A 13,855-nucleotide genomic window follows, 5' to 3' on the forward strand; every position below is an offset into this window, starting at 1 on the left:
TAACGCTTTCCATTCATGGGCAAATGCATTTTTTCGAAAAGGAAGAAGTCGCACGGTGTCAGATCATGTGAATATGGGTTAATGGTTAAAATGTGGTTTTTGCTCAAATAGACGGCGCATTATCGTGCAACAAACGCCAACTTTCATTTTCGCGATATTCGGGCCGAACACGTCGAATACGGCGCACCAAACGCTTCAAAACTCCAAGGTAGAATACCGCATTAACGTTTTGGCGGGGTGCAACAAATTCTTTGTGGGCAATACCCTTGAAATCATAAAAACAAATCGGCATTATCTTCACTTTTGACTTCGCTATGCGCGATTTTTTGGGTCTCGGCTCGTCCGGTGCCGGTAGATTCAAAAAGTTTTGTTTACTTTGGAACGCACCTTGTATAACTCTGTCTAGATTAGTTTTAGGTTAGATGTACAAAAGAATTATACTTTGTAACAACATGTTGCAGAGTATAAAAATACTCGTGTTTGATTTTTTCCTACAATCTATTTCTCGCAACTACAACGCTATGTTTACATGCAAATGAAGAAGTTACCTTAAGCTTAAATTACATTCGTCACTTGAAGCGCTTAAAGTATTTAGTAAGTGTTTGTTATTTCAAAATTGTAGTAGCGATTTTGTGGCGGTGGTTAACAAAGGAGTTAGCCAAGCATGTTGGACACCAGTTACTTATATTATATTTATACTAAATGGGAGTTTATGGAGTGCTTCAGTTTGAATTCATTTAAAACAAAAATGGAATTAAATAAAGAAATTATTGCCATTTTTTGTTCTTTACACCTACCCATTAAAGCAGATTGCAGTGTATGTATGTATAATTTTTTTCTAAAGTATCTCACTTATTTGACATTTTTTGTTGTAATTCATGAATAAGTAAAGTAGAAACTACAATTTTATACTTTACCTTTGCTCACGAAGAACTTCGAAGAACAAATGTAATTTATACCATAATTTCCAATTATCATGGTTACTCTTTCGTTTGAAGCATTACCGAATATTTACTTTATTCACTTCAAAATACTAGAAAATTGTTGTAAACAATTACTGGCTTAAAAAAATTAAGTCCTTAAAAGTGTTATTTGTTGTGAACATAACATACCCTCTTGACTTTTGCCCCAAGCAGAATGTGGGATTTCTCTTCTAAATCGAAAGAGGCTACAATACATTAGTTTCAACGATTTTTTTGGTTTCGTTATTAATATGCAAACATAAAATACATTTTCTTTACATGAAAAATATGGGGCATCGTATTCGTTATGGTTTTATTGCAGCAGTATTACCTTTAATGAAAAAAACATCCTGCTCTTTTTCGAGCAACACTGCCAACGTCATTCCTTCTAGCGGTAAATTGTTGTTACTCTGCTACTCATCACTAGCAAAACAGATATAATAAATATCTTTCTTTTTCTGCGTGAAATAAAAGCTGCAATATTGCAGCGGACTATCAGCTGAGCATCAGCAACAGAGTATCAAGTTGGCAACAGGATTGCAGCATTGCGGTGATTATTATGAAGACACCCATACTTTACCACTTTACCTCAGTACTGTAACTTTTGGTAAGGGCGCGATGAGACTAAATAAAAATTTGCCAATCTTGGCTTCTTCAATGTAACGTCAAATGTTTAGACGATTTAACTGTAAATGTTTTATTTCTCCTTCTCCCTACTTCCTGCCTCCCTCTTTCGTATAACAAGATTCGTTACAAAGGAAAGCATATTTTTTGTTTTTTTATAGTTCTGAATTTAAACCGATTTCATTGATGTAGCTATCTACAAAAAAGTTGTTTCACAACAAATCAAACACGAATAAAAAACTCAACTCGATATTCAAACATTTTAATATTTTAGTTAATCTTAGCTGTTCGGATTGTTTCTTCTTATATCCTCAGATTTCACAAATTACTGACCAGCAAGCAAATAAAATACATATATTAATTTTTTTTAATCTGTATATCAATTACGCCTATTGTGTTAAATTGCAAATGTATTTTTGTACTTGTACAGAATTTTGTTAAATTATTAAAAAAAAATTAAATAATTTCACTTGAATAATTACGCCAAGTAGTTGTCACCATTGTGAATGCTGATTAAATATCCTACCTATACTCATAACATTAATACTCTACGATTCTCTGTGTGCATGCGACCAAATATTGAATGACTGAAATTATGATTTATACGTTCCCACATTCACTAAACAATCTAAAATTCAAAAATGTATCAGGGTTACAACACTCTTCCATAAAAATATCGTTTGCGAACAAATAATAACAAAAAAACATATAATATTAAACTACAAATACGTTAACTGCGCGTTAATAAGCAATGTTATGTGAAAAAAAACAAAATTTAAAATTATACTATTATACTAGGAAACAGAATATAACTTTGTAATTTATGATCAATTAGAGATACGGATATCACTTACCTGATCTGAACTAGGCGACCGACTTTGCTCTTCCTTACTTTCAATTTTCTTTGGACTTTTAGGATTTCTGGAGTAAGGATCATTAGCGCCATACAGGTCAGGGCACGCCACACTCAACAAACAAATTTTTTGTACAATGTCGATAACAACAAGCCCATATTCAGTTCCATATGCCATACTGAAATTAAGTAAATATATATATTACAATAAGTACTTATTTTATAGCTTATTATATTATATAGTATTGGATCAAACCATTTTTTTAGGTAAATTGAGTCATGAGTTAAAAAGTTATTTTTTAGTTACTCTTTAAATTCTATATACTATTGCCTTTAAAATTAAACTTCTTTTAATCTACCCTTGCCTCCTACTTGAATAGTTTGATATAAAAGAAGTCAAAGTTGGATCTTTTATATTTCCAAAGTACGAGCTTGGTTTATGAAATGTTTGTCTTTTTTTTTTCTGGCGACACAGAGAACTATAAAAAAATAAAATAAAGTGTTTATTTTTGACATTTTTAAGGAAAAAAACAAGAAAAAACTGCACCGAAATAATCACAATTACATAAGAGTCCATACAGGAATTTATTTGGTTATCTCCACAAATAAATAAATGTTTTCATATGGACGCAGGGACGGACGGACAGATTAAAAATAGTTCCAAATTATTTCTTTATAAAGTTGTACATTTTGTTTTAAAAATTAGTTGAATTAGTTTAACGAATATCCCATTGGAAAGAATTTTTTTTATTTTTAAAAAATTCCGAACCACAAAAAAATAGGGAAAATACGAAACTTTTTTTTTCAAACCTCCACCATTTTGTAAAATTTTTTTTTTTTTTTTCAAAAAACGTTTCGTAGTGCGATAACTACACTTTTACTCTTCACGGATTTCGCATAAATTTTCATTTTAAGTCACGACAAGGATTTATATCCTGCATACCAGGACAAGCCATTGTTTCATCAGTCTCTACTTCGCCGACCTGCAGTTTTTTTAAATTAAATTTTTTTTCTTATATTATTTATGTTTTGTATTCTTAGAATAACAATAAAGAGCATGTAAAAAAATGGATAATCAAAATAATTTTTGTTTTTTTTTCGTGTCAAAAAAAAACCTAAAATTCGGGCTTCTAAACCAGAATACCCCCTTAACAACAGCGTGCCAGCGTTTCTTCTTTTCGTAATGTGGCGCCAATTAGAGATTCCAAACGAAGCCAGGTTCTTCTCCATCTGGTCTTTCCAACGGAGTGGAGGTCTTTTCCTTCCTCTGCTTACACCGGAGTATACTGCGTCGAATACTTTCAGAGCTGGAGTGTTTTCGTCTATTCGAACGACATGACCTAGCCAGCGTAGTCGCTGTCTTTTAATTCGCTGAACTATGTCAATGGCGTTGTATATCTCATACAGGTAATCGTTCCATCGAATGCAATATTCGCCGTGGCCAACGCTCAAAGGACTATAAGTCTTTCGCAGAACCTTTCCCTTGAAAACTCGTGTAATATGTACTATACTTATCAATTGCCTACTTAGACCGAAGTAGCACCTGTTGAAAAGTGATATTCTGCGTTGGATTTCGAGGCTGACGTTATTGTTGGTGTTGATTCTGGTTCCAAGATAGACGAAATTATCTACGACTTCGAAGTTTTGACTGTCAACAGTAACGTAAGAGCCAAGTCGCGAGTGCGACGACTTTTTGTTTGATGACAGGAGATATTTCGTCTTGCCCTCGTTCACTGCCAGATCCATTTGCTTTGCTTTTTTGTCCAGTATGGAGAAAGCAGAACAAACGGCGCGGGAATTGAGGCCGATGATATCAATATCAATCTCATCGGTATACGCCAGCAGCTGTACACTCTTATAAAATATTGTACCTGCTCGATTAAGTTCTGCAGCTCGAATTATTTTCTCCAGCAGCAGATTGAAGAAGCCACACGAAAGAGAGTCGCCTTGTCTGAAACCTCTTTTGGTGTCGAACGGCTCGAACACGTCCTTCCCGATTCTGACGGAGCCTTTGGTGTTGCTCATCGTCAGTTTTCACAGCCGTATTAGTTTTACGGATATACCAAATTCAGACATCGCGGCATAAAGGCAGCTCCTTTTCGTGCTGTCAAAAGCAGCTTTGAAATCGACGAAGAGGTGGTGCGTGTCGATTCCCTTTTCACGGGTCTTTTACAAGATTTGGCGCATGGTCAATATCTGGTCAGTTATTGATTTGCCAGATCTAAAGCCACTGTGATAAGGTCCAATCAGTTTGTTGAGGATGGGCTTTAATCTTTCACACAATGCGCACTATAGAACCTTATACGCGATGTTGAGGAGGCGTATCCCACGGTAGTTGTCGCAGATTTTGCCGTCTCCCTTATTGTGGATTGGGAAGAGCACACTTACATTTCAATCGTTGGAGGATGGATGGAGAAACGATTCTTTTACAAATGGCTCAAGCAATTCACGACTTCCCCTCCACAGGGTTGTGTGCTGGGTTTGGTACCCGCCACGTAAAAAACGCCCCAATGAACAGTCAAAAACAGCCTCGGATGAATTATTTGTATCGTTGTAAAAATGACGACACACCATTTTTCTTCTTTTATTGACCTCATCCAAATTTTCTGTCTGCAAATGCATTTTTCCGAAAAGGAAGAAGTCGCACGGTGCCATATCAGGTGAATACGGGGAGTGGTTAATGGTTAAAATTTGATTTTTGGTCAAATAATCAGTCACAATGATGTCTTTCGATTGTTGGATTTTGAGCAATATTTTGTCGTCAGTCAATTTGTGCGGAACAAACCGTGCACACACTTTTCGTAAGCACAAATGTTCGGTCAAAATACGATAAATCGATGTTTTGGAGATGTTAAATTCCATTTCCATGAATTTCAATGATGATTTCGGCTGATTTTTGATGAATTCACGCACAGTTGCGATGGAATTTCCGCTGATCACGGATTTTCATTGGCCCACATGTTGAGTGTCATTTATGTCCTCACGACCGCTTTGAAAACGTTGAAACCACTCGTGCACTCTGCTACGGGTTACGCAATCATCGCCATAAACTTGTTCCATCAATTGAAACGTTTCTGTAAAAGTTTTACCAATTTTAAAACAAAATTTAATGTTAGCTCTTTGTTCGAAGCTCATTTTCGCACCGATAACACAAACATACTGACACTTATAACGCAATAACTTCGCTTCCAATCGAAAAAATGTCATGAAATTGAATTGAATTGGACAATCGATAAGGATGGCAGATTCTAACGAATCAGTCGTCGTATAGATGGCGCCACCAGGGGGCACTACATTCAAAAAGTCTTGTTTACTTTGGAACACACTTTGTATGAATATCCATATGTATGTAAATTTATAATTTAAATATGCATAAAGCGTTGTTTTATTCAGAAACAATAAATATGGCAGAAAATAGCAAAAACAGAAAAAACAACAAACACATGCGAAAGTTTTAGCACATGAAAAATTTAATTAGCTCTGCTCTCATATCGCTCTCAATTTTTTGCTACTGCTACAGCTACGCAGAGCCAGCATTTCATTTTTGGCAATTGCTACTGCTGTAGTTTTTTACCTGGCAAAACTCGGAGCAGAGCACATATTTTTTCGTTGTTCTGCTATGACTCTGCTACGGCTCACGTCAAAGTGAGAGCGGTAGCAATTTTTATATATATAATTCTATAAATTTCACAGACGGAGTAGTAAATGAAGTACAATTCCTTGAATTCCCTTTTCGCCCTTCTTCGTATATGATATTTTTAAGGAATTATATAGTTCATTTTATAACATTATGGTATATGCTTGCCGAACGGCAACTATACTTGCGCTATTATAAATACGCATTTACTAACATTTTGTATTTCAAAATTATCACTTACAGTCCATAACTGGAGTTAATGCATAAGGATGTGACTTGGACATTTCTTCTGTTTGGACCAGTAGTCAGACAAACCAGTTGCGATTGAAACCCGGGGGGTTTTCGTTGTGAGCCTATTTTAACTTTCAACAAACAGTCGGCCTGCAAGTAATTAAAAATACATACAAATTAGTTAAGTTAATTCAATTATAAATACAAATAACTTATTTAGAACGTTATGTTTTGATAATGTTTCTAAATCTTACAGTTTACTTACATATTTTTTTTTTTATTTAAATTTTTCACACGAACAATAAAACATAGAGAACTATAAAAAACTAAAATAAAGTGTTTATTTTTGACATTTTTAAGGAAAAAAACAAGAAAAAACTGCACCGAAATAATCACAATTACATAAGAGTCCATACAGGAATTTATTTGGTTATCTCCACAAATAAATAAATGTTTTCATATGAACGCAGGGACGGACGGACAGATTAAAAATAGTTCCAAATTATTTGTTTATAAAGTTGTACATTTTGTTTTAAAAATTAGTTGAATTAGTTTAACGAATATCCCATTGGAAAGCTGAGAAAAAATCATAAACTTTAGGCTTACTGGTTATTTTTATAATAAAATGCTTTTATTCGTCTACGCAAATGTTTAAAGGTACTTTTATTTAATTTTAAAAATTCCAATAGTTTGCATCAAATAATACAAAAAAAATTTTCTCACCAAGAAAAATTTAAATGTAAATAATGTATAAAAACATATTGCAGAAACAAAAATCATAATAAAATATATTTATAAATTTAAATGTATCGAAAATTATTATACATTTGGTATATATCTTATTTATTTCCATAATAATAATAAGAATTACGCACACATAAAATTTACCTTATCAGAATCACTTGATTCAGTTTTTTGAACTTGATGTGGTATAAAATCACACTCTGGACTCGTACCATAAATATCGTCGAAATTTTCATAAAGTATAGGAATCTCTAACGTCAAAACCTCAGACGTTGATTCGACTTTTCGAAATTTAAACAACATAACTTGTCCCATAGCACCAGCTACACATAATCGACGTGATTCGGAACATAGATATATATGCTGTATGGCAAGTGGATTATCGTTACCACTATCTGAATGCGAATTTTTCGGCTTTTCAAAAACTTTTGCAGTTTTCAACTTATACAGGATCTAGAATTATAATTATATAAAAGAAATCATATTGAAAATGTCTACAATTATACATACTTGCAGAGTTCCTGCACCCGAATCCCAAAATTTTAATGTGCCATCTTGATGTCCTGTGATTACGATTTCCGAATAACTGCACGATGCGGGAAACCATTCCCCGCCACTAATTGGCCACTCTCGTTCAGAAAAACCAGTTTTCTTACTAGTTGTTGTGCGACCAACCTATTGAAATATTTTCGTTTTTGTTACTAAAAAAGTTATTGTGCAAAACACAAGATGTACCAGCGTATAATAACGACACTTTTTATACTCTTGCAACCTGTTGCTACAGAGTATTATTGTTTTGTTTACCTAACGGTTGTACGTATCACCTAAAACTAAACGAGATAGATATAGCGTTGTATAATGGGTTGTCAAAAAAGTCTTGCGGTATTTTTATTGAATTTTTTTTGTTATTGAAAATGAAATGAATTTTTGATGACACATGCCCAGCTCTTAACCGATGCTACGGCTGCTACTATGCCGGTCTCTTTCGACCAATTCAGCGATTTTATCGCAATTTTCGACGACAGGCCTTCCGGAGCGTGGCGCATCTTGGACCACCTCTACACCAGAACAAAAACGTTGAAACCATCGTTGTGCGGTGGAAATGGAAACTGTATCGGGTCCATAAACTGCACAAATTTTATTGGCGGCTTGAGATGCATTTTTGCCTTTATCGTAGTAGTACTGTAAAATATGCCGTATTTTCTCTTTGTTTTGCTCCATGTTTGCGACGCTATAACTCACAAACGACTTAAAAGAAACGACAACCAATCAAACACGTGAAATGAGCTTTCTAAAAAGGTATAGCATGACGCGATGCGACGAATAAAACTAGAACTACGCGCTTTCAGCGCCAACTAGTGAAAATACCGTCTGTCCATCCGTCCGTCCGTTTGTGCAAGCTGTACCTTGAGTAAAAATTGAGATATCTTGATGAAACTTGGTATGTATGTATGTATGTTCCTTAATGGAATCACTGCCACACCCATAAATCACCATTAACTGAAAACATATAAAGTGCCAAAACTAAACTCTAAATTAAGATATAAAATTGTAATTTGGCACAGGGGATTGCAGTAGCAAGGGGTACCTGCGGTTAAAAATTTTTGGAAAAGTGGGAGTTTTCCTAGAATATTTAGTGTAAAAATGGATGAAATCGGAAGATAACCCCGCACACTCCCCATATAACGGTACAGTTCAGAACTACTAAGAGTCCAATAAATACAGAACTAATTACGCCAGACACATTAAATTTTACCTCTGAGATGGTATGAGAAGGCTTTATGAGAGCCGGTGTGAAAATTGGACAATGGGCGTGGCACTGCCCACTTTTTGGTAATATGCTATATGTTGGGAGCCGATCAACCGATTTCGACTAAATTTAGTAAGTATCATTTTTCTAACATTCCTATGTTACAGTGTGAAAATATGCAAAATCGGAATCCAACCACGCCTACTTCCCATATTACACAATTTGAAATTCCATTTGATTCTTTCACTTTCCAGTACACAAATCAAGAAGTAATTAATATAACGGAATAAAATTTTGCAGTAATACCTTAAAGTATGGCACCTTTTGGCCAAAAATTGTCCAAGTCCAATCATGTGGACCCCAGTATCTATAGTTGACTTTCGACCGAAAATATCGATCAATGTGTGAGATATATAATTAAAATTCTGGGATAATCCTCCTCTTACAATGGTATGTCTATATGTCAAAAATTGGGCCAATACTTCCTGAGCCCCCATATACCTAATATAAAGATTTTCGAACTTCCAGGTGGCTTTATGCTCAATATATCATCCAATATTTGAATTATCTAAATGAATTTGGGAGAACGTGTTTTATTCGTGACAGCGTATATTTGTGCCTAAAATGGATAAATTTGAGCGAAAACTTGACCTAGCCCCCTTATAATCACTACCAGGATTTTCAAACATCCGGCTGATTTTACTCCATATGATTGTATTTACTTGCATACTTGATTGTATGTGAGGTACTTTCGTTTTTCTAACAAATCTGTGTATGAGTTATATGAAGTATATGTACATATAAAATTCATATGATTCCGATACTCTGGTTGACGATTTACTTTAAATATTTCCCTGGTTTTAATTCTAGCAAGTTGCAAGAGTATAAAATGTTCCCTTCCTTACTTGTTTAACACTAATTTTATTCAATTTCATTAGCACTGTCTATAGACAACTCATGTTTACAAATTAAGACATTTCGTAGCTTTAACTTTACTGCAGTGATTTTTTTTATTATCTGCCCAAAACCAATTAGACAATGTGTCATGAAAATCCATTCAACTTTCCGTCTAAAAGCCGCTTTTATAAATGCTGGTACATCATCTAAGTAGTTACAGTAAATGTCATTCTTACGGAATAAAAAGCAGGAACCAAATCCGAAGGACAATCAGTTAAATAGGTGCAACATGTAACAGGTGATTCATGTAAGTCCATGGGATAAGGCGATTCGAAACATGGAAAACCGGGCGTGAGTAAGTCTATTAAAACTAAGTCATATTGTAGAAGTACTGCTATCGCATAGGGCTCTTGGGTTTCTAGGAAATCAAGCAATAAAACGCAACTCTTATTTAGACTAAATAGGCATATAATTCAGTTTTATATAATTTTCTATAATACTGTAATTATCTAAAAAAAAATTCAAAATTTTCTAAATATCAGAAAATATTTTACATCTGCTTTGGTGTTATAAAATACTTAAATAAAAGCCATAGCTGCTAAGTTTATACATAAGTATTTACAATCAGCTGTAAAAGCAGACATTTTCGACATAGTTAATTTTAATTAATTATATAATCCCTAGAATTAGAAATAAACTTATTATTGTACCTGTATTTTTAATGGCCAAGCACACCCTTTTAGTTTTAAGAAATAAAACTCAAAACGAAGTTGGTATAGAAAGAAGGGGAGATCAATCTGGCTAAGTAAGACTTTAACCTATTATAATATCCAGAACGAAGAAGTTGTTCTAACGTAAATAAAATTTCTCGAACCAATTGGTGGTAATAATGGTTCCAATTGTCTATATACACCTGCGGCCAAGCGTAACTTACCACTTGATTTTTTTCACTATTTTCAATATTTTCGTTCTTTGGGTAACTTCTTTATGGGTTTAATAGAATACGGGGAATATATAGATGGCTCGAATATATTTGGTTAACTGTGACTTTAATCTGGCCCATTTGTAAAATTAAATTGAGAAAACTTTTTTTATTTGCACACAAGTCTTTGATTTCATTATTACTAATTCTTGTAATAACTTAATGGTAAGTTACGCTTGGCCGCAGGTGTACATACATACATGTGCTGTAGTTTTTAAAGGCGCTGCGATGGCACTTATAATTCTAAGGGTTGTAGTGATATTGTACTTTTTAGTTAACTACGTACAGTTCCGGGATAACAAAGAATCAAGTTGATTAACTACTAGGGGAAAAAGAACATATTTTAGGGAATATAATTATTCATTCACATTCCCGTTCCCGAATTAATACGAATTAGGATATACATATATAAATTGTATACATAAGAATTCTTGGTAAGGAGATATTTTCGGCGTACAAATGGGATAACCAAAAGATTTTTAGTTAGATACTTAGACAATTTTTTATTCTGAAAGTTTTGGATTATACATACTACGAGTATTAAAATGTATTTAGTTTTCAAAATCTATACCCTTACTAACTCTTATACGATTTTAAACTTCTATAGTAAGAGATGAAATTTTTTTATTTTTATTCAAAATATTCAACAATAACGAAAAAAGTAAAAAAGGTTATTGTTATTTGTTAAGGTTATTTTAATCCTGGTAAATATGGTACCTAATTCATATAAATCACTTACCGCATAACCAAGGATTCTCGCAAAGAATAATAAAGTCTACGACAGCGTGTTCCATTTCCAAGACAGTTGTTGATTTCCCCACCATAACAGTTATACAGTTTGATTTAGAACTTTTCTCAGTAGGCATTCCACCAGAAAATATTGTAAATGTATCACTGAAAAAATGGCATATGTACATTTGTAACGTATATTCAATTTTATCGAGTATTTTATTAAAAAGCACTCACCCCATTTGAGAAGTTTTTAAATCAACTTTATAAATAGGTTTACATTTTTCTAGTGTGCCTTCCTTAGAAACTTTAGCTGTGTAAAAAAACGATTAATAATAAGCAGTCAAATACACATATAATTGTATATATGTAACCTGAACCTAAAACCTTTCAAAAACGATAAGATAATTGTTGTTTCGTTTTAGTTTTCCGAAATTTATTTTTAAAAAGTACTCTAATTTTTCGAGTTTACAATTGTATTATTTATATTTTGGAAATGATGTTATTTAGTAGTGTCCTTGGAAATTTGGAACTTTTAACTGAAAATATTTTAACAAAAGCTGTATCGAATTTATGCGAATCGTAAAATAATAATAAAAGAAAATCGAATAAGCTTCCATTAGTCAGATGGCGAAAAATGTAGTTCTCGAAAACTGGGAAGCTGTATATTAAAAAACGTTTAAAACTAAAATTGCATCCTTAGAAAAGTTATGAATTGCGCTGATACCTCACTATTGCATAAAAATTGATCGCATATTGTTGATGTATTTAGTTATGAGATTATATAAAGAATATTTCAATCATCTTGAATAGCACAATAATTTTACTTACCGTGAGGGCAAATAACCGATTGAGGTTTTGCTACAGGTTTGGTTGGCCATGTACATATGGAACCATCCGTATGAGAGGAAACAAAGTATTTGCCTTCATAGTGCCAAGCTACCGATTTAACTGGTTCGGCAGCTTGCCAACGAAATTCCGCACATTTACTTTTTAAGTCCCACAGCACAAGAAGACCACATTCAAAAGCAATAAGTAGCTGTAAGCAATATAAAAATAATTGTTTCCACTCATACATATATAAATTTGTTTAACGCACCTTGTTTGCATCTATGGGATTATCACATAACGCAATCACAGCACCAGGATGACTAGTTCGAACCCTAAAAATATTTAAACCCAAATAAATTATTTAATTCTATTTTTTTGCATACTTATAACGAATTTTATTTTAATACCCCCTAGCAAAAAATACAAAATGTTAATTTTGGAGAGCTGTAAGAGGAGGAGTGAGAAAAGTTCTCTGATCGCTATTCAATTGGGAGTGGCTAGAAACGATTATTTTACATATGGCTCAAGCAGCCCACGACTTCCGGTCTTTGACCAAGTATCCTCTGGGTAGAATAAGAATATCCGTTTGAAAGCGAGTTAAAGTGAGAAGGCAAACTATCCCTCCTACGGGTTGTGCGCTGAGCTTGGGACCCGCCACGTAAAAAAAACACCCCCAATGAAAAATAACAACCAGCCTCGAATGAGAGACCCCCCTTTTGATGACGACCATGGCAAACGAAATAAGGACTACGAATTGAGGGCATGCACCTGGAATGTCCGGTCCCTTAATTGAGAAGGTGCCGCTGCCCAGCTGGTTGATGTCCTCGTGAAAATAAAGGCTGACATCACCGCCGTCGAAGAAATGCGATGGACGGAACAAGGACTGAGGTGAGTAGGTCCTTGTGGCATTTACTACAGTGGCCATATAAAGAGCGTAAATTTGGTGGGAGAGACTCCGTCGTCGAGTAATGCCCCGGTGGATGAACGTCTAGCCACAACCCGCATCAAAGCGAGGTTATTCAACATATCTCTGATTTGCGCCCACGCCCCGACGGAAGAGAAGGACGATGTGACCAAAGATGCCTTCTATGAGCGCTTGGAGCGCACCTATGAGAGCTGCCCCGCCACGATATCAAAATCGTGCTTGGCGACTTTAACGCCAGGGTGGGCAAAGAAGGTATTTTTGGCACTAGGGTCGGTAAATTCAGCCTCCACAACGAAACATCACCAAATAATCAGGATCGAGGCTGATCGACTTCGCCGGGGCCCGAAATATGGTTATCTGTAGTACTAGATTCCAGCATAAGAAGATTCATCAAGCCACCTGGCTGTCTCCGGGTCGAAAAACCACCAACCAGATTGATCATGTTGTGATAAACGGAAGACACATCTCCAGTGTTTTAGATGTGCGTGCGCTCCGAGGTCCTAACATCGACTCGGACCACTATCTAAACACAAGGAAGGTTCGACGTCGAAAAGCTGCAACCACAACAGACAGCAGAACGATTTTCTACTCGACTTGCACTCCTGCTCTCTGAGAGTACTCGTCAACAACTCGGTATAAGGGAACTGTGGGACGGTATTTCAAACTCCTTACTTACAGCTGCAACCGAAA

At 34.8% G+C, this 13,855-nt stretch overlaps 1 protein-coding gene across 5 annotated transcripts in view; it reads right to left on the bottom strand.

Annotated features, from left to right (window-relative positions):
* The window catches only part of LOC120775464 (syntaxin-binding protein 5), a 73,738-nt gene that overhangs the window by 41,089 nt on the left and 18,794 nt on the right, over positions 1–13,855 (bottom strand). For all 5 annotated transcript variants that reach the window (XM_040105653.1, XM_040105652.1, XM_040105654.1 and 2 more), the window contains exons 6-14: positions 12,509–12,572; positions 12,241–12,448; positions 11,647–11,722; positions 11,420–11,574; positions 9,935–10,116; positions 7,562–7,726; positions 7,196–7,504; positions 6,318–6,457; positions 2,441–2,618 (exon numbers count right to left, since the gene is read on the bottom strand). In XM_040105653.1, coding sequence (XP_039961587.1) covers positions 2,441–2,618; positions 6,318–6,457; positions 7,196–7,504; positions 7,562–7,726; positions 9,935–10,116; positions 11,420–11,574; positions 11,647–11,722; positions 12,241–12,448; positions 12,509–12,572 — 1,477 coding nt within the window. The remainder of the gene's footprint in view (positions 1–2,440; positions 2,619–6,317; positions 6,458–7,195; positions 7,505–7,561; positions 7,727–9,934; positions 10,117–11,419; positions 11,575–11,646; positions 11,723–12,240; positions 12,449–12,508; positions 12,573–13,855) is intronic.

The sequence above is a fragment of the Bactrocera tryoni genome, chromosome 4, assembly GCF_016617805.1.
Source record: "Bactrocera tryoni isolate S06 chromosome 4, CSIRO_BtryS06_freeze2, whole genome shotgun sequence".
Lineage (NCBI taxonomy): Eukaryota > Metazoa > Arthropoda > Insecta > Diptera > Tephritidae > Bactrocera > Bactrocera tryoni.